At 48.2% G+C, this 23,386-nt stretch overlaps 1 protein-coding gene across 1 annotated transcript in view; it reads right to left on the bottom strand.

Annotated features, from left to right (window-relative positions):
- hsd17b12 (hydroxysteroid (17-beta) dehydrogenase 12) overlaps positions 1-23,386 on the bottom strand; it is a 51,654-nt gene that overhangs the window by 444 nt on the left and 27,824 nt on the right. The window contains exons 4-10 of the mRNA NM_001017234.2: positions 17,510-17,620; positions 16,223-16,287; positions 13,980-14,024; positions 6,347-6,381; positions 4,581-4,662; positions 3,430-3,495; positions 1,229-1,378 (exon numbers count right to left, since the gene is read on the bottom strand). Coding sequence (NP_001017234.1) covers positions 1,229-1,378; positions 3,430-3,495; positions 4,581-4,662; positions 6,347-6,381; positions 13,980-14,024; positions 16,223-16,287; positions 17,510-17,620 — 554 coding nt within the window. The remainder of the gene's footprint in view (positions 1-1,228; positions 1,379-3,429; positions 3,496-4,580; positions 4,663-6,346; positions 6,382-13,979; positions 14,025-16,222; positions 16,288-17,509; positions 17,621-23,386) is intronic.

Genomic DNA, 23,386 nt, shown 5'->3' with positions numbered 1-23,386 from the left:
TAAAGGGGAACTCTACCCCAAATGTCACTTTCCTACTCAACATTCACTGGTTTTATAGTTTTTTTCATTGCTATTGACAGCAGTGTCTGTCTCTTTCTATCCCTGCACTGGTGGTACTGACTCTCTCTCTCTCCACTTCCCACAATGCCTTGCACGTTCTGTAATTGACAGACTGAGGTCTCCTTCATTGTATTTGAACCCACTAACCCTGGAAATGCAGTGAAGCGGATATCATACGGATAGATGACACCTGTGAATCTGGATGTGCCACAGGTATAAGATTTTTATAATTCCGGCCGATAGGCTGGGGGAGGTCACTGCACTTTTTATTAATTTTACCCCACCCCTATTTATTTTTTTGCACTTGGTTTGGATTGGGTGCAATACCCTTCGGGGCTGCACTAATCTAGGGGAGGGATGTGTGGCTATTAGGCCCCTTCTCTCCCTCACCCCTGGAGCGGGCACAAACCATTGATGGGACCTCTTCGGAGATCCACTTGTGTCCGGACCCCTTTGAAGTCTTCGGATGGGAGGGGGATGGATAAAGGGACTCCCCTAGCGTTGCGGCAAAGGGAGTCCAAAGACCTCCACAGCCATTAGGCCGTGGAGGTCGGGGAAAAAGGGGCCACCCTTTGGCCGGTTTTTATTTGTGACGGCCCGATTCTAGCTGCAGATATGGGTCCCTTAGACCGATTGGGCATCATGGCTGGGTCCGTTAGACCGATTGGGCATCATGGCTGGGTCCCTTAGACCGATTGGGCATCATGGCTGGGTCCCTTAGACCAAGTGGGCATCATGGCTGGGTCCCTTAGACCAAGTGGGCATCATGGCTGGGTCCCTTAGACCAAGTGGGCATAATGGCTGGGTCCCTTAGACCAATTGGGCATCATGGCTGGGTCCCTTAGACTGATTCGGCATCATGGCTGGGTCCCTTAGACCGACTCGGCAGCTAATCGGCCAGTGTAGAGGCACTACCGACGGGCCTGCCAATCGGGCAGGTTAAAAAATCTAGTCGGATCTGAGAAAATCTGCTCGCTTGGCGACATCACAAAGCGTGTGGATCTGAAGGTGTATGGGGACCTTTAGTCTTTTTTAAGGCTAAGTCCACTGGCACCCTCTTGCACTTGTGTGGCACTGTGTGTGACACTTGGCACTTGGGGTTTGAAGCACACTCAGGCTTCAATAAAAAAAAAAAAAAAAAAAAAAAAAAGAAAATCAGGACACTCACCATGATGGCGTGGGGCAGGTAGCCATTGGTCTGCGTCTGTAAGCCCACCGTATTCAGAGCTGATTGGACGTAGGTTTCAGGGCTTGGCTTGTCCCAGGTCGGCTTACGGATCTTGGCCAGTTTGGTGGCAACATAGAATGGGAGAACGCTCTGCAAGGGGCGGAAGAAACAATCTGCATCAGAGATGGCACGGACGTAAAGAGGTGGCACATTATCTAGAGAGGAAGGGGCCGGCTAAATGCAGCACCCACACTAATAAGAATGAAATGTGGTGGTCTGTGCGAGGTAGGGACTCCCAGCGCAGGCAGCCACGAGTTATAAGAGTGTCCCTGAGCCCAACACGCCTGCCCCCTGGCCAATGTGGCTATGGAGATGTTGCAGCACTCAGCGGGGGCACATTGTTCACCTTATACTCCAGGCTGCAGCTGTGTTGGGGGGAAACATTATTTTCAGCGATAATTGCCCTTTAAAGGCTGCAGTGGTGGAAAGTTTTGGTGTCTGGATGCAGAAAAGCCCAGGGAGGGAAATCTCTGCATTGGAACAAACACATGACATCACGTTATTGTATACACAGGGTGCAGTGTCCTCATCTGGCCACACGGTGGCGCCAAGCAATCGCCCAAGGAAATAAAATGAATATGATACTGGAGAATCCAGGGGAATAACAAGAACAGGATCATCGGTCTCCCAATGTAGATGAGCCACTCGCAGCCTTCCAGATGCTTCTGAACTACAACTCCCAGCACCCCACCCCAACAGTTTCACCAGACTTGTCTCAATAACTTGTTTGCTCATAGCCTGTACAGAGAGATCCCATAAAACTATGGCAGCATAGGGATTCCCTGTACTAAGCGCAATTCAGCAGGAACAGCCCCCTAAGTTTGCTCATAGCCTGTACAGAGAGATACCATAAAACTATAGCAGCATAGGGATTCCCCTGTACTAAGCGCAATTCAGCAGGAACAGCCCCCTAAGTTTGCTCTTAGCCTGTACAGAGAGATCCCATAAAACTATGGCAGCATAGGGATTCCCCTGTACTAAGCGCAATTCAGCAGGAACAGCCCCCTAAGTTTGCTCATAGCCTGTACAGAGAGATACCATAAAACTATAGCAGCATAGGGATTCCCCTGTACTAAGCACAATTCAGCAGGAACAGCCCCCTAAGTTTGCTCTTAGCCTGTACAGAGAGATCCCATAAAACTATGGCAGCATAGGGATTCCCCTGTACTAAGCGCAATTCAGCAGGAACAGCCCCCTAAGTTTGCTCTTAGCCTGTACAGAGAGATACCATAAAACTATGGCACATAGGGATTCCCCTGTACTAAGCACAATTCAGCAGGAACAGCCCCCTAAGTTTGCTCATAGCGTATACAGAGAGATACCATAAAACTATGGCAGCATAGGGATTCCCCTGTACTAAGCACAATTCAGCAGGAACAGCCCCCTAAGTTTGCTCATAGCCTGTACAGAGAGATACCATAAAACTATAGCAGCATAGGGATTCCCCTGTACTAAGCACAATTCAGCAGGAACAGCCCCCTAAGTTTGCTCTTAGCCTATACAGAGAGATACCATAAAACTATGGCACATAGGGATTCCCCTGTACTAAGCACAATTCAGCAGGAACAGCCCCCTAAGTTTGCTCATAGCCTGTACAGAGAGATACCATAAAACTATGGCAGCATAGGGATTCCCCTGTACTAAGCACAATTCAGCAGGAACAGCCCCCTAAGTTTGCCCATAGCCTGTACAGAGAGATACCATAAAACTATGGCAGCATAGGGATTCCCCTGTACTAAGCACAATTCAGCAGGAACAGCCCCTAAGTTTGCTTATAGCCTGTACAGAGAGATACCATAAAACTATGGCAGCATAGGGATTCCCCTGTACTAAGCACAATTCAGCAGTAACAGCAACATTTCAGGGTACATTAACCCTTTACAGTCAGCAGATTTAGGAAGGGTCGGACACTCAGACAGCGCACACATGGTTAAATAAATCCTTCCCTTGATTCTAAGGCAGATTAAAGAGAGGCAAATAAAGGGAATGATGTTTAACGGTGAAACAAACTAAGTCGGAGAGAGAGACGGGTATGTCACATTCCTGAGTAGGTGAATGATCTCGGTGTTGCCAAGACAGCCGCTGTTGCCATGGAAACCACACAATAACAAGCATCCTCGGCGCCGATGCCTTCCCCTCACCTGCACGGTGACACCCTTGCTTCTGTACTCGGCTTGGAGCCCCCGGGAGAAGAAATCCACAAACGCCTGTCAGGGACAGAGAGAGGGAGAACCAATGGGGAGATGGAACAAAAATACATTCTATAAAGGCCCCTATGTTACACCCCAAATCAGGGCACCCTATAAACCAATGGTGTATTATATGGCCACAGAGATTAATTCACATTAACCTTGCAATTGGTCTTCTTTATTTAAATGTTTTAATCGTTTTTGAATTATTTTACTTCTGCCTCTTTCCAGCTTTCAAATGGGGGTCACTGACCCCGGCAGCCAAAACCCTATTGCTCTGTGAGGCTCCAGTTTTATGGTTATTGTTACTTTTTATTCACCTTCTTTCTATTCGATCCCTCTCCTCTTCGTATTCCTGTCTTTTATTCATACCACTGGTATGGTCTGGTTGCTAGGGTAAACAAGACCTTAGCAACCAGACAGCTGCTGTAATTCCAAATTGCAAAGCTGCTGAACAACAAGCTAAACAGCTGAATAAAAACAGAAAAAAATAGAAAAATGAACACCGATTGGTGGCAGGTCTGATCGGTTACTGTTACCCCAAAAAGAATTTACGTTAACGTTAAGGAGAATGAATCCCACCCCAGTTCCCCCCCCCCATACGGCCTGCGCCCCTGTACCTACTGATAAGAAGCAGGGTAGCACAGCGGCTTTGGCATCCTTTCTCTCCCCAGTACCAACCAGGGGTACCATGCAGTGGAAGTGGACAGACAGAGGGGCCCCAGTTCTACAGGGAGAGGGGGCCACATTGGGGGGGCTGTAAAGGGTGCAGTTTAGGAGAAAAACATATAAATGGGGTTCATTCCAGTTCATTACTGACCCCCAGGAATGGAGCTTAGCGGAAGTAGGCACAGCTGGCACAGCACCCTGGCTATGTCTGTATAAGGGCGGCCAATACCCTTTGCCAATTCCATACAGATTCCGGCCCACTGGTCGAATGGAGGGGCACCATACTAGGGGCCATACGCATGTATCAGACTGACATAGTGGGGCATAGTGCCAGTGGCAGTGCCAGTGAGAGGTGGGTTCATGTACTGGACTCCCCACTGGCACCAAGCCACCCTGCTAGCCATCAGCCATATCCCGAGGATGAATGCACTTACCTTAGTAGCCGAATACACAGTCAGTAAGGGGACGGGATACATGCCGCTGGCGGAGGAGATGTTCAAGATGACGCCCCTGCCTCTGAAAATAAACACACAGATACTCAGTACCATTTGTGCCAGCCCTTCCCAACGACAACCAATCACAGCTGCCGGCTGGGGCAGAACCACATGTTGAGCTTGACATAAGCACCGACCACATCATAATGGAGTTGATTTCTTATAAACAATATCTTTCCATAGGGACCCAAAGAGGGGGCCCAGGTGTAACACCCTTTCAGGCTCTGAGTGAAACACTGGCTCACCCCAATTGGGGACTGGGAACACACCAAGCCCCAGTCATTCTGCTTGTGGGCACTGCAGTAAGAAAATGCTTTATGTGCCGTTGCTCAGGCAACTGCCTCCCATCTCATCCGTGCATGGTGTAGTATGTTGTGGCAACTGCTCTCTCTGCCCCCTGGTGGCAGTTGTTGCAATGTGCAGACAAACAGTGACCTACACATAAACTCCAACACATAGACATCCTGTATGTACCCCTTGGCTAAAGACGGGCAATTGAGAACATGGGCTGCCTAGCGCTAATTTAGACAAAGGTAAGTAGAAGTATTGTGCAGGGCCAATGGCTGGCTACATGGGCAAGTTAAAGCCAAGGAAGGCTGCTATGTGCTCAGTGCCCGCTTAATATCAGGGTTTCTTGTGGGCCTTTGGCCATTAGATGCATTAGGCGACGGCACGGACATATTTCGGAGGGCAGCTTGTCTGTGTGAGCCTTTCCGCTGCTTCATGGCTGTTGTTGAGGGGGCTACTAACTGAGCAGTGTGCCCCTAGGGATAGAGGTAGCCATACATGGGCCAATGAAAGCCATGGCACAGCCCTTGCAGACCAAGCCAACAGTTTGGTAGACAATCTTGCTGAGTTGATGCAGTCCTCTCCTGGCAGGTTTCCTCTGCCCCTCATTAAGATCCTGGCAGGCTCGGACTGGCAATCAGTAGGGTCAGGCAAATGCCAGAGGGGCTGCTGTAAGATGCCACAGACAGTCACTATTTATTGGGCTGGAGGGCTGATTAGGCCTCTGTGGATCTGTTTAGAAGCCCAGTCTGGGCCTGACCCAGTGGGCAAATGATTAGATAACCTTATAGTGTAAGTGAACTCTCCATGCCCCTGTTGGTTGGGCTAGTACATACTGGCATACATGGTAGCCGGTGACAATGGAAGCAAATCCATTGGTGAGGATGAGTTGGCTCCATTATACAGGGCCAACGTGGGCCCCTGCCCAACACAAATGCACGATATATCGGTATATAGCAGATAGTGATATTATATATATTTCTCTACCCCAGCCCTGGGTACCCTGCTACCCCCGGTAACCTGCCCTGCCGATACACTCCTGGCCTTTTGTACTCCGGCTCAACGGCTGCCTCTGGAACGCAGGTTATCCCCGAGGAACTTCCCACCCCCTCGCTCTCAGCAAATCCCCCCCTAAGAATAGAAAGCTGTTCAGTTTGTATTGATGACTCAGACTTTTATTTTTTTTTTTTCTTTCCCGATTCGGCTCTAAAAAAGCAAATCACCACGAGAGCGATGAGCATTGCACAATGTCGGTGAGTCACGCTCCGTGCCAGTGACTCACCTCTGATCGCTCCATCATTACCAACATGGAGGCCGAGCCGATTAGTCACCGAAAGCAAGGATTCTCCCCTATAAATAATAATGAGGTCCTGTCTGGGTAATGTTTATTTGTGTGTCTCGAGCAGATACTGACTCACCTTCCCAGCATTCCCGGCAGCACCAAGCGCGTCATCTGTACAAAAACATACAAACAAATGTTATTGGCAGTAGAGAGAGTTTGGCAGTGAGAATATAGGGAATCACCACGGCAGCTGGGAGATGGTTCATTGCATCCACTACTCCAATAAGCTCTAATCCTCCTCTTAATTCCTATACCATATAGACTGCCCAACTTTAAAACCCCAGTGCATAGTCCCTGCAAAGTGCATTACCCAACCCGTTCCCCCAAGGCTAGAAGCCCCCATGTTTGACTGCATCACTTCTGTTCCCAAGCAAACTGGGTCAGGAACATGCCCCAGCCGCTCCCCATTTGATCTTGTTAGGCCATCTTGTGTGTGTCAGTGGCACTGCACATGCTCAGTGGGCTGCTGGAGTTTGGTGCATCCCTACTATAAAGTGAGTGGGTCCCTAAGTGCAGGTAAGTGCCAGCAGAACAGAGTATGTGCTGGGAATCATGGGGGGGGGCAACTGGGGGCATCTTCAGGGGAACAGATCTTCCCTGTGAATGGGCTGTGGGGGCCTTGGGCTGGTACAGAACCCCATAACAAGGTGTAGATTATATTAATATTATATTATTATATTAATATTCCTGTAATCTCCCAGTAGGGCTGTATTTAGCTGTAGAAGAGGCTACTTGGCGGGACCCCCCTAAAGACAACTCTGCCGGGGGCAGATATAGGGAAGACCTTAGCTAGCACTGCTCTCTTCTCTAGTACCCTGGCACGGAAAGGGTTACACTGGAATCCTCCCCACTGTAAGGGATTCCTTTCCCACCCAATATTGACAAAAATCCAACCCTTTTACAGGGAATATAAAAACCCCGCACACACAAATGTGTTTGAGCAAAATGGGAAAGTGCCAGGCAGCCTGGGAGTCAGACGGCGATCGGAGGGGAGTGGGTGAGAGCAATGAGTGGGTGGCAGCTGTGTGGGAGGCAGTTGGCTGCGTAGGCGGCAGGACTCAAACATCCCCCTGAATAACTAACCAGCTAACAAGGACTCGCTGCTCACGAAGGCGAGGGGAGATGGCAGCCGCGCCGGCACGATGCGCTCCACAAAATCCATCAAAAATAAACACTAAATAAAAATATAGCGCTTTTATTGCTTCTAAAAAAAAAAAAAAAAAAGAAAGGTTCCCATGTGGGGTGGGGGAATCCGGTTTGTTTGCGGCAACACAGATGGCGGTTGGGTGGGGGGGGGGGGGGGGAACAGCCGGTCATTGCGAGTCTAGCGAGGGAAGCAATCAGTCTGCTGCGCCTCAAATTCCCTGGCACCGGCCCTGCAGCGAGTGAGGCAACACTGGGCCCAGCTTGGGGATTCCCACCGCAAAGCCATTCATGGGGGGCCGCCAATCTGCCCTGGGGGGGGGGGGCATCTGTACATTTGGGTCTCATATATTAATAAGTACTGCAGGAGCAATGCACCAGTATAGCACAGGTTGGCCTTCCTGCCCCAGGGGGGGGGGGCGGGAATAACTTTTAGTATGGCCTATTCTTAACAATTTTTCAATTGGTCTCCTTTTTTTTTTTATTCTCTTAAGTTTTTGAATTATTTCTCTTCATCTTTTGATGATCTTTCCCAACTTTCAATTGGGGCGGGGGGGGGGTCACTGACCCCGGCAGCCAAAAACTATTGCTCTGCGAGGCTCCAGTTTTATTGTTACTTTTCATTTTTAATCTTTCTATTCAAGCCCTGCTCTACTCGTATTCCCATTTCTCTTTCAAACCACTGCCTGGTTGCTAGGTTAAATTGGACCCTAGCAACCAGATAGCCGCTGAAATTCCAAGCTGGGGGGCTGCTGAACAAAAAGCTAAATAATTCGCAAATAATAAAACATAAAGACTAATTGCAAATGGTCTCTGAATAGCAGTCTCTACATTCAACTAGAAGTTTATTTGAAGGTGAACAACCCCTTTAACCTTTACCCTTTTTAGGGTACCATTCACTAGGTGCACCCCTATATCTGACTGGCCCCCTGCAGTGGGGGGAGATGCATGACAGCACTGGGTGGGCTTTGTGCCGCCTATAAGTGGCATGATTAAATGGAGAGTGTCACTGTGTGCCACTATGCTTATCTGTCCCATACGGTGGCCCCCAGGGTCCATTTATCAATCACGCTGGGCAGGGTGTATCTATGGCCCAATTCATAAGGGTTTAGCAGCCTTTCCAGTTACTATTTGACTGAGCTCAGAGCAAAGATTAATGAGGGAGGCCAAGTGAGCAGCAAAGGGAAAGTTGTGCCAAAGAAGAGGAGGAGGTAGAAGAGGTGTCTATGAAGTGTGAGGAGGAGGAAGGAAAGTTTTGGTGTCTGAGCCCCCTGAGCAACATGTTGCAGGACTACAAGTCTCTGCTTCAGGAACTTCAGCAATGGTCAGTGTATCCAAGCTAGCCGGTGTCCCTAAGAGCACCCCCTTGGAGTGAGCAGGTCCCCCATAGCTATGGGGGGGGGAAGCCCTGTGGCCAGCGCAGACTGGAGCCCCTGGTCTGGTATGTGCATCAGTCAGAGAGCAGAAGGGAGCGGTGTTGGGCTGGGGGAAGCTACAGGCAGCTGTACAATCATGCAAGCAGCTGCTGCTATGGATAGTGACCCCCGGCTGAGGGAGAAAGCAGGTACAAGCAGCACTGCTGTAATGGAGGCTGGCCATGTGCTTGGGAAGGAAGGCGCCATTTTGGAAGCAGCAAAGGGGAAGCTCCGCCCACCCAGTGCAACCTCGCCAGTGCTTTAAGTATGGGTCAAACAGGCCATTGGCCAATGACTGTGAGACCAAGGTCTGTGCTTTGTGTGGTGCCAAAGGCCATACCAGCAAGGAGTGCAATGTGGTGCAAGTGCAGGGGAGCTTTCCGGGGGGGAAGGGCAGGGGAAATATAGAAAGGAGAGAGGCCCCGGGGAGGGAGGTTCCTTTGTGGAAGGGGATGAGGGATCTCAGGGGGTGCAAGTTGGGGAAGAAGGGGAAGAGTCGGCAGCAAAACTCCCTAAAACATGATGAGTAACTCCCCAATCTCTTTCTGTACCCTTAATGTAAGGAGTATCCAGTCTCCCAAGGCAAGGTTGGTGGCTTTTGAATTTCTATTTTCATTGGTTGTAGATATCATTTCTATTCAGGAGACTCGCCTAACTAATAGGTACGATATCTACAATGCAAAGAGGGACTGGCAGGGCCCTCATTCTGGGCTATAGCAGAGGAACAGGCAGGAGGGGTGGGGATTCTGTTTGGGGGTAACCGGAACATTGAGGTGAGGAGGTTGGTGGAGGTTAAAATGGGCCGGTGTTATTGGATATTAGAATAGATGGGGAGGGTCTAAGGTTAATTAATATGAATGGGACCCAATCAGTAGCGGGTAGGAAAGAACTCCTAAGGGAAATGCCAGTTATCCTAGCCGGGGTTTTTAACCAGGTGACAGGCCCAGGGGATAGGTCTGGCAAGTATAACAAGTATGAGGGCTTTTTTCTCACTGAGGTTATACAGATGGCAGGGCTAGTGGATGTGGCTACTGAAGGGGCAGGAAGGCAAGCCATATGTATTTCTGTGGCTCTCACAGTAGCAGGATAGCCCAGGTTTATGTTAAGGCTGGTACTCCCTCTTCAGGGGTTAGGGAGACTGAAGTGGGGTTTTCTGACCACTTTGTGCTCTTGTTTGAATCTGGGGTGTCACTCGGAGGGTTTCTGGGCACCCAGTGGGCAGTGCCTGAGGTTGGTAGCCTATGCGGATGATGTGACAGTGGTTATCTCAAAGCCTGAGGAGGTGGAGAGGGTATCCTGTTGCATTAGAGGCTACTCGGAGGCCTCGGGGTCTCTGGTCAACAGTGAAAAGTCGAAAGCTTTGTGGAGTCTGGAGGAGGAAACCAGTTTTCCATTAAGAGCCTTCCCCGTTGCCCCCTCTCAAATTAAGATTCTAGGGGTTAAACTTGGGAGGGGAGATAATGCCGGGCTAAACTGGGAAGAGAAGTTGGATACTGGTTTGGCAAAAGTTCTGCGTTGGAAAGGGTGGAAGCTGACCTATAGGGAAAGAGTTAACGGGATCAGGAAAGTCTTGATAAGGTTGTTTCTGTATGTGGCCTGTGTGTTTCCTTTGCCAGAATCTTTCTATGCTCCAGTCTATAGCCTGTTCTTCCGGATGCTCTGAGGGAGTAGGCTGAACCCTGTCAAAAGAGGGGTGACGTTCCTGCCGAGGAAAGAGGGAGGTTTGGGCATGGTCCGTCCTGTCTCCTTCTTGGGTGTCATGTTCCTGAAGTCTGACTTTGGGGGTCTGACTCCCTGTGGGAATGTTGGGTCAGCTCTTGGGCATCGGCTTTTGTCATGGACTGGCTGCGGGGCAGTAGGGCGAAAGAGCTATTCCCCACCACACATTGCCCCTTATGTTGATAAACAGGTGGGGCATTGGGGTAACGGAACTCACATCAGCCCAACGGAAGCAAATCTACGTCAGGGTACTAACATTCTTCATACTGTTCCGCTGTCTATAAGGGAATGTACCAGTAAGGCCCTGGGAGAGGTATTGAAATATATAAACAGTGTAAGATTCCCTGCAAAGCTCTATGATAATGCCTGGCTGTCTCTGCAGGGCAAGTTATACGTAAGGGGCAATATGAAGTACCTGAGCCGTGTAAATAGGGAGTGTCCTAGGGGTGTGGGGTGGAGGAGAGTCAAGAGCACTGGTGGGTTGTTGTGTCCCCCCCCCCCCCCATTGTAAGCAGCAGTCCTGCCCTGCTTTATGGCTGAGATTCTAGCTATCTGTATAACAGAGCATTCTGTCACAGTGGCACAGATCCTATCTGATCCCCCCCATTGTAAGCAGCAGTCCTGCCCTGCTTTATGGCTGAGATTCTAGCTATCTGTATAACAGAGCATTCTGTCACAGTGGCACAGATCCTATCTGACCCCCCCCCCCCCCCCCCATTGTAAGCAGCAGTCCTGCCCTGCTTTATGGCTGAGATTCTAGCTATCTGTATAACAGAGCATTCTGTCACAGTGGCACAGATCCTATCTGACCCCCCCCCCCCCATTGTAAGCAGCAGTCCTGCCCTGCTTTATGGCTGAGATTCTAGCTATCTGTATAACAGAGCATTCTGTCACAGTGGCACAGATCCTATCTGATCCCCCCCCCCCATTGTAAGCAGCAGTCCTGCCCTGCTTTATGGCTGAGATTCTAGCTATCTGTATAACAGAGCATTCTGTCACAGTGGCACAGATCCTATCTGATCCCCCCCATTGTAAGCAGCAGTCCTGCCCTGCTTTATGGCTGAGATTCTAGCTATCTGTATAACAGAGCATTCTGTCACAGTGGCACAGATCCTATCTGATCCCCCCATTGTAAGCAGCAGTCCTGCCCTGCTTTATGGCTGAGATTCTAGCTATCTGTATAACAGAGCATTCTGTCACAGTGGCACAGATCCTATCTGATCCCCCCCATTGTAAGCAGCAGTCCTGCCCTGCTTTATGGCTGAGATTCTAGCTATCTGTATAACAGAGCATTCTGTCACAGTGGCACAGATCCTATCTGATCCCCCCCCCCCCCCCCCCCCCCCCCCCCATTGTAAGCAGCAGTCCTGCCCTGCTTTATGGCTGAGATTCTAGCTTTCTGTATAACAGAGCATTCTGTCACAGTGGCACAGATCCTATCTGATCCCCCCCATTGTAAGCAGCAGTCCTGCCCTGCTTTATGGCTGAGATTCTAGCTATCTGTATAACAGAGCATTCTGTCACAGTGGCACAGATCCTATCTGATCCCCCCATTGTAAGCAGCAGTCCTGCCCTGCTTTATGGCTGAGATTCTAGCTATCTGTATAACAGAGCATTCTGTCACAGTGGCACAGATCCTATCTGATCCCCCCCATTGTAAGCAGCAGTCCTGCCCTGCTTTATGGCTGAGATTCTAGCTTTCTGTATAACAGAGCATTCTGTCACAGTGGCTCAGATCCTATCTGATCCCCCCCATTGTAAGCAGCAGTCCTGCCCTGCTTTATGGCTGAGATTCTAGCTATCTGTATAACAGAGCATTCTGTCACAGTGGCTCAGATCCTATCTGATCCCCCCATTGTAAGCAGCAGTCCTGCCCTGCTTTATGGCTGAGATTCTAGCTATCTGTATAACAGAGCATTCTGTCACAGTGGCACAGATCCTATCTGATCCCCCCCCCATTGTAAGCAGCAGTCCTGCCCTGCTTTATGGCTGAGATTCTAGCTATCTGTATAACAGAGCATTCTGTCACAGTGGCACAGATCCTATCTGATCCCCCCCATTGTAAGCAGCAGTCCTGCCCTGCTTTATGGCTGAGATTCTAGCTATCTGTATAACAGAGCATTCTGTCACAGTGGCACAGATCCTATCTGATCCCCCCCATTGTAAGCAGCAGTCCTGCCCTGCTTTATGGCTGAGATTCTAGCTATCTGTATAACAGAGCATTCTGTCACAGTGGCACAGATCCTATCTGATCCCCCCCATTGTAAGCAGCAGTCCTGCCCTGCTTTATGGCTGAGATTCTAGCTATCTGTATAACAGAGCATTCTGTCACAGTGGCACAGATCCTATCTGATCCCCCCCCCCCCATTGTAAGCAGCAGTCCTGCCCTGCTTTATGGCTGAGATTCTAGCTTTCTGTATAACAGAGCATTCTGTCACAGTGGCACAGATCCTATCTGATCCCCCCCATTGTAAGCAGCAGTCCTGCCCTGCTTTATGGCTGAGATTCTAGCTATCTGTATAACAGAGCATTCTGTCACAGTGGCACAGATCCTATCTGATCCCCCCATTGTAAGCAGCAGTCCTGCCCTGCTTTATGGCTGAGATTCTAGCTATCTGTATAACAGAGCATTCTGTCACAGTGGCACAGATCCTATCTGATCCCCCCCATTGTAAGCAGCAGTCCTGCCCTGCTTTATGGCTGAGATTCTAGCTTTCTGTATAACAGAGCATTCTGTCACAGTGGCTCAGATCCTATCTGATCCCCCCCATTGTAAGCAGCAGTCCTGCCCTGCTTTATGGCTGAGATTCTAGCTATCTGTATAACAGAGCATTCTGTCACAGTGGCTCAGATCCTATCTGATCCCCCCATTGTAAGCAGCAGTCCTGCCCTGCTTTATGGCTGAGATTCTAGCTATCTGTATAACAGAGCATTCTGTCACAGTGGCACAGATCCTATCTGATCCCCCCCCCATTGTAAGCAGCAGTCCTGCCCTGCTTTATGGCTGAGATTCTAGCTATCTGTATAACAGAGCATTCTGTCACAGTGGCACAGATCCTATCTGATCCCCCCCATTGTAAGCAGCAGTCCTGTCCTGCTTTATGGCTATCTGTATTACAGAGTATTATGTTACCGATTTTGAGCCCCTCACAGGATTATAATGATTAAGAGAAAAAAACATAACAAACAAAGTGCAAGAAGTGCACAGAATAAGTAAGTAATTCTGAGCTGAATATATTTAGTAACGGACAACTTCATAGAACTTATTTGTGCATAAAAATAGAAAAAATATTTCAAATGTTTTAGATCTCATCAAAATCCCATTTAGCAAAATATATCAGTGAAACACAATATAAACCCACCTGCCCCTATTTTAGTTTAAGCATGAAACTTTATATTATTAATGTAAAACAAAAAACCCACAATTCTTACCTGACATACTGACGTAATGTTAATATTGATCATTTTGTCCAGGGTCTGTAATAAAACCAACAAACAAGCAGGTTGTAAAGGTGCAGAAATGTTCAATACTACATTTTCAATGCACTTACTGAGCACTAGACAAATACAGGTATGGGATTGGTTATCCGGAAACCCGTTATCCAGAAAGCTTTGAATTACGCAAAGGTTGTCTCCCTTGGACTCTATTTTAATCAAACAATTCAAATTTTTAAAATTGATTTCCCTTTTCTCTGTAATAAAAAAACAGTACCTGTACTTGATCCCAACTAAGATATAATTACCCCTTATTGGGGGCAGAACAGCCCTATTGGGTTTATTTAATGGTTAAATGATTCCCTTTTCTCTGTAATAATAAAACAGTACCTGTACTTGATCCCAACTAAGATATAATTACCCCTTATTGGGGGCAGAACAGCCCTATTGGGGTTATTTAATGGTTAAATGATTCCCTTTTCTCTGTAATAAAAAAACAGTACCTGTACTTGATCCCAACTAAGATATAATTACCCCTTATTGGGGGCAGAACAGCCCTATTGGGGTTATTTAATGGTTAAATGATTCCCTTTTCTCTGTAATAATAAAACAGTACCTGTACTTGATCCCAACTAAGATATAATTACCCCTTATTGGGGCAGAACAGCCCTATTGGGTTTATTTCATGGTTAAATGATTCCCTTTTCTCTGTAATAATAAAACAGTACCTGTACTTGATCCCAACTAAGATATAATTACCCCTTATTGGGGGCAGAACAGCCCTATTGGGTTTATTTAATGGTTAAATGATTCCCTTTTCTCTGTAATAATAAAACAGTACCTGTACTTGATCCCAACTAAGATATAATTACCCCTTATTGGGGCAGAACAGCCCTATTGGGTTTATTTAATGGTTAAATGATTCCCTTTTCTCTGTAATAATAAAACAGTACCTGTAATTGATCCCAACTAAGATATAATTACCCCTTATTGGGGGCAGAACAATCCTATTGGATTTAATTATTGTTTTATTGATTTTTTTTAGTAGACTTATGGTATGGAAATTTCAGAAAGACTCCTTATCTGGAACACCCTAGGTCCCAAGCATTCTGGATAACGGGTCCCCTACCTGCATTTACAACCCTTAGGGAAGGGCACTGTTACAGGATCCCATGTTATATCCTTATATCTCCTGTTATAAAGAAACAAGATTTTATTTGTATTCTGTGTGAATTATTCTCTAGAAAGCTATGGGTGTTCTGAAATGCAGAGGCAGTTTTTCGTTTTCCATATGTATTATAAGGGATATTATACCCCCTACTGTAAATGATAAGGATATTAGAAGTCACTGAGGGGTTCCGTGCCCATATAAAGGCACAAGGCTGCAGGCTGAGTTATACAGGGAACTCTGAGTATCACTCATGTATTATAAGGGATAATGTACCCCCTACTGTAAATGATAAGGATATTAGCAGTCACTGAGGGGTTCTGTGCCAATATAAAGGCACAAGGCTACAGGCTGAGTTATACAGGGAACTCTGAGTATCACTCATGTATTATAAGGGATAATGTACCCCCTACTGTAAATGATAAGGATATTAGCAGTCACTGAGGGGTTCTGTGCCCATATAAAGGCACAAGGCTGCAGGCTGAGTTATACAGGGAACTCTGAGTATCACTCATGTATTATAAGGGATAATGTACCCCCTACTGTAAATGATAAGGATATTAGCAGTCACTGAGGGGTTCTGTGCCCATATAAAGGCACAAGGCTGCAGGCTGAGTTATACAGGGAACTCTGAGTATCACTCATGTATTATAAGGGATAATGTACCCCCTACTGTAAATGATAAGGATATTAGCAGTCACTGAGGGGTTCTGTGCCCCCCATATAAAGGCACAAGGCTGCAGGCTGAGTTATACAGGGAACTCTGAGTATCACTCATGTATTATAAGGGATAATGTACCCCCTACTGTAAATGATAAGGATATTAGCAGTCACTGAGGGGTTCTGTGCCCATATAAAGGCACAAGACTGCAGGCTGAGTTATTCAGGGAACTCTGAGTATCACTCATGTATTATAAGGGATAATGTACCCCCTACTGTAAATTATTTGTGGCTATATGACCCACAGTGAATCATTTACAGTCTACACATAAACTTGACCCATTGCATTATATACATGCAGACACACAGGATCAGTTAGTGGCAGTTGCTGCACTGTATGATTAGTACTCACATTTTCCAAGTCTGGGATTTCGAGGAAATACTCTGGGTGTTCATAAGAAACGCCAACATTGTTAACTTAAAAAGAAGAATAAAGCACATTATTATCCCGCAATTCATGCAGAAAGGAAATATATATTCCTATACATAGAGTGCATTTTTGGTTTGTTCTACAGATATTTAGTCACAGAATTATTATTATTATTATTTTTTTTTCAATTGAATGGGCACAGTGGTGGCACCACTTCAGTTCTATGTGCACCATTACTGGGTCAGTGCAGGGCTGTTGAACTTGATGGGTGTCTGGGTGGGAAGATTTACCTGAATAAAAATTACCCTTTATACCAAGTTTATCCCTAACGTGTGGTTTTCCAGCAAAAGCTTAGGCCAAGGGTTACAGGTATTGCCTTACAACAAGGACAAACACTGTCTATTTGAAAAGATAAAAGTCAAATCTCATACTGATCATACTAATACTCATATTATTATCGTATATAAGCTGATCTCTGTTGTGTGCACAGGTGGATAATATATATACTGTATATATTTACATGTACACACACACACAATAAATGCTTTAGACACTAGATGGCAGCATCTCCTAAGAATCCGAAATATAATTTTTCCGCAGAATGAAAATAGCCTTGTGCCAGAGGATCTAAACTCATTGGAAGATTCCCTTAAGTGGTATGAATAAAAAAAAAAAAGTCAATGCTTCCCAGTCATAAAAGAAGAAAAGAGGGGGATTCTAAAGTGCCTTGGATTTCTGAGCACCCAAGATTTTGCACTCCAGTTCTTTACACTGATTTGGTTATTTAAGCCCCCTGTTAGTGCCCATTAGGTACCTCTCCTACCCCTAGTCTGTGCTCCCTTGTCATTGCCCCCATGATGGGGCCACACACGGGAGGGGGGATGAGGTGGCTATCCGGGGTGCCTAGGGTACCCAGTTGGCTTGGCCCGCCCCTGAGCAAAACCAGTCTTTAGAAGTAACAATGCAGCCGAGTGCAAATCAGTTGTCTAGGCACCGTTACCTATCATACAGGTTCCTTTATAATAAACACGGGGCAAATTTGCCCCTGAGCAGTAACCCATAGCAACCAATCAGTGATTTTTTTTTCTGTAGAACCTTGAAACTTCTGACTGGTTGCTATGGGTTACTGCCCAGGTGAAAATTTGCCCTGTGTTTATAAATGAACCTAAGTGGTAGTTGTAGTTCTGTAACAACCAGTCACAGTGTGCCTATGGCACCAAGGGACCTGCACCCAGCCCTGATTTAGACCATACCAACCTTACGACTTACCAAGGACGCCAATCTCCAGATCTCGCAAGCCCGATTCTATCCGCCCGTAGATTTCCGTGGGTTTCCCAAAATCCGCCGCAATGATCTTCGTCTCCACCTTGAATTTCTCTTCTGTAAAAGAGATAACATTTATCAGCATGTATCATGTGTATATTTGTTTCTACACACTGGGCAGTATTGGGGGGGTAATTGTTCGCCTTTGTGTTAACTTTTAGTATGATGTAGAGAGGAATATTCAGAGACAATTTGCGATTGGTCTTCATTTTTTAATTATTTCATTTTCAGTTCAGGAGCTCTCTAGTTTGACGTTTTAGCAGCTATTTGGTTGCTAGGGTCCAGGTTACCTTAGTAACCAGGGAGTGGTTTGGATGAGAGACTGGTATATGAATAGGAGAGGGGCTGAAAAGAAAGTTACAGAGAGTAACAATGAAATTGTAGCCTCACAGAGGGGTCAGTGACCCCCATTTGAAAGCTGCAAAGAGTTGCAAGAAGGAGGCAAATAATTCACAAACTATATATAATGAAGACCAATTGAAAAGTTGCTTAAAATTGGCCATTCTATAACATAATAAACGTTAAGGGAAAGGTGAACCTACCCCTGTAAAGGCCTCCCTCAAGTGGAGACTCATTCAAGCAGAGACGGGTGGTGAAGGCGAGGCTTGTCCAATAGACTTCGGGGACACAGCACCCCAATAACATTCATGCTACAGGAGTGCAAGGGTTACTTAATAGCAAGAATACCATCTGGGGTGCTCTATAGAGGCAAGGGATAGTCCTATTCATTAATAAATGACACTTATAGCCCAATACTGTACCTTTTCCTATTAGATTGTAAGCTCTCCACTATGGGTGGGTGTATGGAATTCTTCTATTGTACCGCGCTGCGGAATACGTTGGCACTTTAGATAAGGGATACTAATCATGCCCTATGCCTGCTACCGGTTGGCATGGAGGAAACTCACGAGAGCAATGTATCAATGATTGCCTGGGGTACGGGTGGCCAATGATGGCCGATATGTTTGCCCCCCCTTACCAACAGATGCTGGCTGGATGGGAAAGGCAAGGCAGGGAGAGGAGATGATTTCCATATAGATTTCTCTGAGATGGAGGGCTATGTAAGGACAGGAAGGCTGTGTCTCCGCCGCTCGGTGTGACTCACGCATAAAGCTCGTCGTGAGTCGCTCCCGTCGCACAGGTTTTCCTCTTTTGAAGAATTGTGCCAATGTCGTCTTTCCAGGGGAGGGGGGGGGAGCCATTCCGAGGGGTTTAGTGGACCCTCCCGACCTGATTAAACCCCCATGGGCAGTGAAGAGGTTAAGCACAAAAGTTCCCTTGGTTGCTAGATTTAACCTCTTGAGTGCTGAGGGAGTGATGTGCCTTAGGCAGAGGGGGGGTTAATACACAAAATGGCAAAAACAGATTTGGATAAAAGGCAGGGACCTTTCCGATCCAACCTGCCGCCATTAAGTTGGCCATACTCGGGCAGGTTTCAGCTGCTGATTGGAGTCCTTCAGACAGATTTGGGCCTACCTGACCGACATCTGGTCTAAAATTAGCCAGGTCTCAGTCGGGCAAGTTGAATTTTCCCATCGGAACGGGGACTGCATTGGCTCATTGATGCGGCCCTCGGTCCAACGGCTCCTATACCCGTTGTTGTAATTTCATTATTTGGCCCTCGGGCCATACGATCAAATTAGCTCAATATCGCCTACCTTAGGTGGGTGTATCGGGAGGAGATCCAAACGAGCGGATCTAAATGTGTATGACCTTTACACTGACCTTTAGGCTTCTGTGGGGTCCCCATGGGTGAGGCACTAGCCAGCAGGGCCGCCATCAGGGGGGCACAGGGGGGGACAGTCGTCCCGGGCCCGGGCAATCTTCACTTTTCTGACTAGCTCGGGCCCCCTTTAATCTACTACAGGCCCTGTCATCTGTAATCCAATCCGATTGACCGTGCCCTGTGTGTACGTGTGATGTCAGTACGTAGGGGGGCGCAACCTTATAAAAGGGCCTGTCTCGCGGAGGAGCCCGAAGTCGCCAGAGCCGCCGCTGCAGAAGATGCCAAAGAAGAAGCCGCAGATTGGGGGCACTGTGTATGGGGGCAATTGGGGGCACTGTGTATGGGGGCAATTGGGGGCACTGTGTATGGGGGAAATTGGGGGCACTGTGTATGGAGGCAATTGGGGGCACTGTGTATGGGGGCAATTGGGGGCAATGTATAAGGGGGCAATTGGGGGCACTGTGTATGTAGGCAGTTGGGGGCACTGTCTTTGGGGGGCATTGTGTATGGGGGGCCCTGGCCAGCATAGTGTTAGGGGGGCCCTGACTTTTTATGTCTGTTCTTTCTTTATACTGATGGGAGGGGGGCCTTTGGGGGGAGGGGCCCCGTGATTTCTGATGGCGGCCCTGCTTGCCAGTGTGGGGGCGAGACATCCTATATAGGTGCAAGGTACAGAGGACTAGAGATGAGGCCAAAGCCCAAAAGCAGAGCACTTGGGGCAGAGTTGGACTGGGATACCCTGTGCCCTCTGGGTACCAGATTGCCCCACGTAGCGCTACGTTCTGCGCCATTTCCACCTACAAAATGCTGTTGCGCCGTGCATTGCGTGCAGTGCTACGAATACCTATGTGTTCTATAAGTCCCTCCCCCCATTGGGTTCTTCCCATACCCTTGCCTGTAGAAACATGACATTAGAAAGCACCAATAGGAAACAATACAAAGTTGCCCTTGAATGCAGCGATACCGACGCTGTGCCGGGGAGAGGTAAAGGCGCGGAACCTTGTGCAAATAACGTATTTACATCGCAGGGCTATAAATTGCATCTCCAGCTCAAGGTAACCTGCGTCTCCCCCCTACGCCAGCACGAGTTTCTCTTGCACGACTGTGCAGCCATCCATCACTAGCCTAGCAAGGTGCCCGTTGGGCTCTGCCCTTGGCCAGTCACTGCTGCACCCCCCCCAATGGGTATTATACTGTGCCGTTAGTGCATTGTAGTAACTGCCCTGCCTTGGTGGGGGGGCCATGCCTGTTCTGCCTAAATGAGGGGCACTATAAGATATAGCACAATAATTAAAGGTGCGCTAGGAAGGACATTCCTATAGGGTGTTCCTATACAGGGCCACCATCAGAAATCATGGGGCCCCTCACAACAAAATTTTCTGGGCCCCCCCCTCCTCCCACGCCCTGTCCCCCCAATGGCTCCTCCCCCAGTGACCCCTCCCATCAGTACAAAGGACACACAGACATTGGTAGCCAGGGACCCCCTAAAACACTAGTATCCAGGGACCCCCTAAAACATTGGTAGCCAGGGGCCCCCTAAAACACTAGTATCCAGGGGCCCCCTAAAACATTGGTAGCCAGGGGCCCCCTAAAACACTTGTAGCCAGGGGCCCCCTAAAACACTGGTAGCCAGGGACCCCCTAAAACACTGGTAGCCAGGGACCCTAACACATTGGTGGCCAGAGGTTAAGGGACCCCCTAAAACATTGGTGGGGTTATGTTTTGCATTGGTGCCAGGGCAGGGACCCCCTAAAACATTGCTGGTTCTCCCCCGGTGTCCTCATACTATGGCCCTTTGCTTCCTGCTCCCCCCTACATCCTCTTGATATGCCCCCGGCTCCCTGCTGCATCTGCACACTTTTATAAGGTTGCGCCCCGTGTGTACTGACGTCACGCATACGCACGGGGCACAAACAATTGAATCACCCGCTGACCACCAATGACAGGGCCCGTGATTCTTTAAAGGAGGCCCGAGCTAAAAAACTGTATAACGGCCGGGCCCCCTTTAAAGCGAGGATCAACTGTCCCCCCTGACGGCGGCCCTGTTCCTATATATAAGCAAGGAAGTCGCTATCATGAAACCCCAAGGGAAAGGGCATTGGGCAGGTGAGGGCAATACTCTTCATGTCTTAGTGCTCAATGGGCCAGTTGGAATGCCACGGTTTGCCCACAGGTTTGGGCAAGTTGTGGGTTTCCCATTTGTTGCCTCCCTGTTCCCGACATCACAGCCTATACCCTGCCCCTTTAGCGACGCGGGTACCTTATACACCTCCCATCTTTGACACCATCCATCATGGAGGAACTGATGCTTTTGGACAGCCAATGGCTAACAACTGTATTCTCTATTATGGAACTTGTGCATATACTTACAGACCTTAAGGTGGCCACACACAGGCCGATTCTAGCTGCTCATACCGGCCCTTTAGAGCTATTCAGCAGCTTACCTGCCCATGTACGGGCACGAACAAAGGGCCTGTCCGACCAACAGGGTCTGACTATGCTGCCGGGAAAAACCCTGGTGGGCCCCGGCAGCCCAGACCCGACCCATGCCGGCGTTCCCCCTGCCCAACTGTTCCTCCCCTAACGCATTAAACTTACGCACACTCATGGGAGGACGTTGGGTGGGGGACCCTGTGGGGGGTTAGGGGGGCCCCTGCGGGGGGGGGGTTAGGGGATGCAGCTGGCGGGAGCCCTCGAGGGCCCTGCACCCCCAGTCCAATCCTGTCAACCAATATCTGTCCTAAAATTGGGAAGATCTCGAACGGCAGGTTTGATTTTTCCGTCGCATCGGGGACCCAAACTGGGTCCCCCCAAACCGATGGCGCCTATACCCGCCATTCTAATTCGATCATTTGGCCCCAGGGCCAAACGACTGAATTAGCCCAATATCGCCCACCTGTAGGTAGGGATATCGGGAGAAGACCTCCCCAAGCAAGTGGATCTTACCATGTATGGCCAGCTTTAGCTATAGGCATCAGAGATTTTGACCAGTACCCACCCTAAGCTGCCCTCTTCCATCCTGGACCCCTGCCCCACCAAGTAGAATCCTTCCAGATTGTGTGCGGATGTACACACACACACGTATGCGCACAGGCTGGAATTCTGCGTGTATATAGGCAGTGATTACATGCTATTATTAGCAGGCATTAATTTGACAGCAGAGTTGCAGGGGAAGATTGGATGTTAAGCCGCTCAGAGTTGGAAAAGCTAATCCGACGCAAATCGTGTTTCAATCATTCATAAAAAAAAAAAAAAAGTGTGCCAAGAACTTCCTGCAATCCCATGATGCTTCTCTCTCCATTCACGGGAAGGGAACATGTGGCGTGGCCCATTCATGCAGAATCCTGACTCAATCTGCTCCTCTCCGTCTGTTAATCCATTGGCTTCTGCTACATTGTTTCAGAAGGGAGGACCAGCAGTGCAGAGAGTATTAACAGCCATAGAGACCCTCCTTACTCAGCAACAACTCCCTGCAGCTGTAGGAATGCTGCCCCTCTGAATGCTGGGTAAGGTGCCACGGTGGCACTGCCCCGATTGCAATTTATTCTCTCTCTCTCTCTATTTACATGCGATATGGAACAGTGACCCCATTTGAACTGCACAATAATGTTAAACTGCAAAAGGGCGGAACATTCCGTTCCACGTACATCTGGGTCCGCAGTGTCCCCCCTGTACCGAAATAAAATATAAAAAGAAAACCCCAAAAGGCCCAATTAATCTGTGCCAAAGCATACGTATCAGTTTGAACAAAAGGAACAATGGGAACAATTGGCACAGTAGGCATCGTCGCAAATACGGAGAAGGCATATTATGCCTCTGAGGGGGTGAGGAAAATAGGGAGGGGGGGGATTTTCTTGCCCATTTCTAAGATCATTGGAGCTTACAATCTAATATACCTATCACAGTTTAACATATTAGAGTTTTATCAGAAACCTATTAATTTGTACATGCAATGTTTTTGGAGTGCGGGAGGGAACCAGGGTACCTATAGGAACCCCAATTCCAACATGGGTAAAGTCTGACCTTTCAGAAGGAGCCACATTGGAACTGCTTTCAGGTAACCTATTGTTTCTCCTACTCCCATGTAACTGGAGGAG

The sequence above is a fragment of the Xenopus tropicalis genome, chromosome 4 (assembly GCF_000004195.4).
Source record: "Xenopus tropicalis strain Nigerian chromosome 4, UCB_Xtro_10.0, whole genome shotgun sequence".
In the NCBI taxonomy this organism is placed as follows: domain Eukaryota; kingdom Metazoa; phylum Chordata; class Amphibia; order Anura; family Pipidae; genus Xenopus; species Xenopus tropicalis.
The sequence above is the reverse complement of the archived record's forward strand: the minus strand, read 5'-3'. Positions and strand labels throughout refer to the sequence as shown.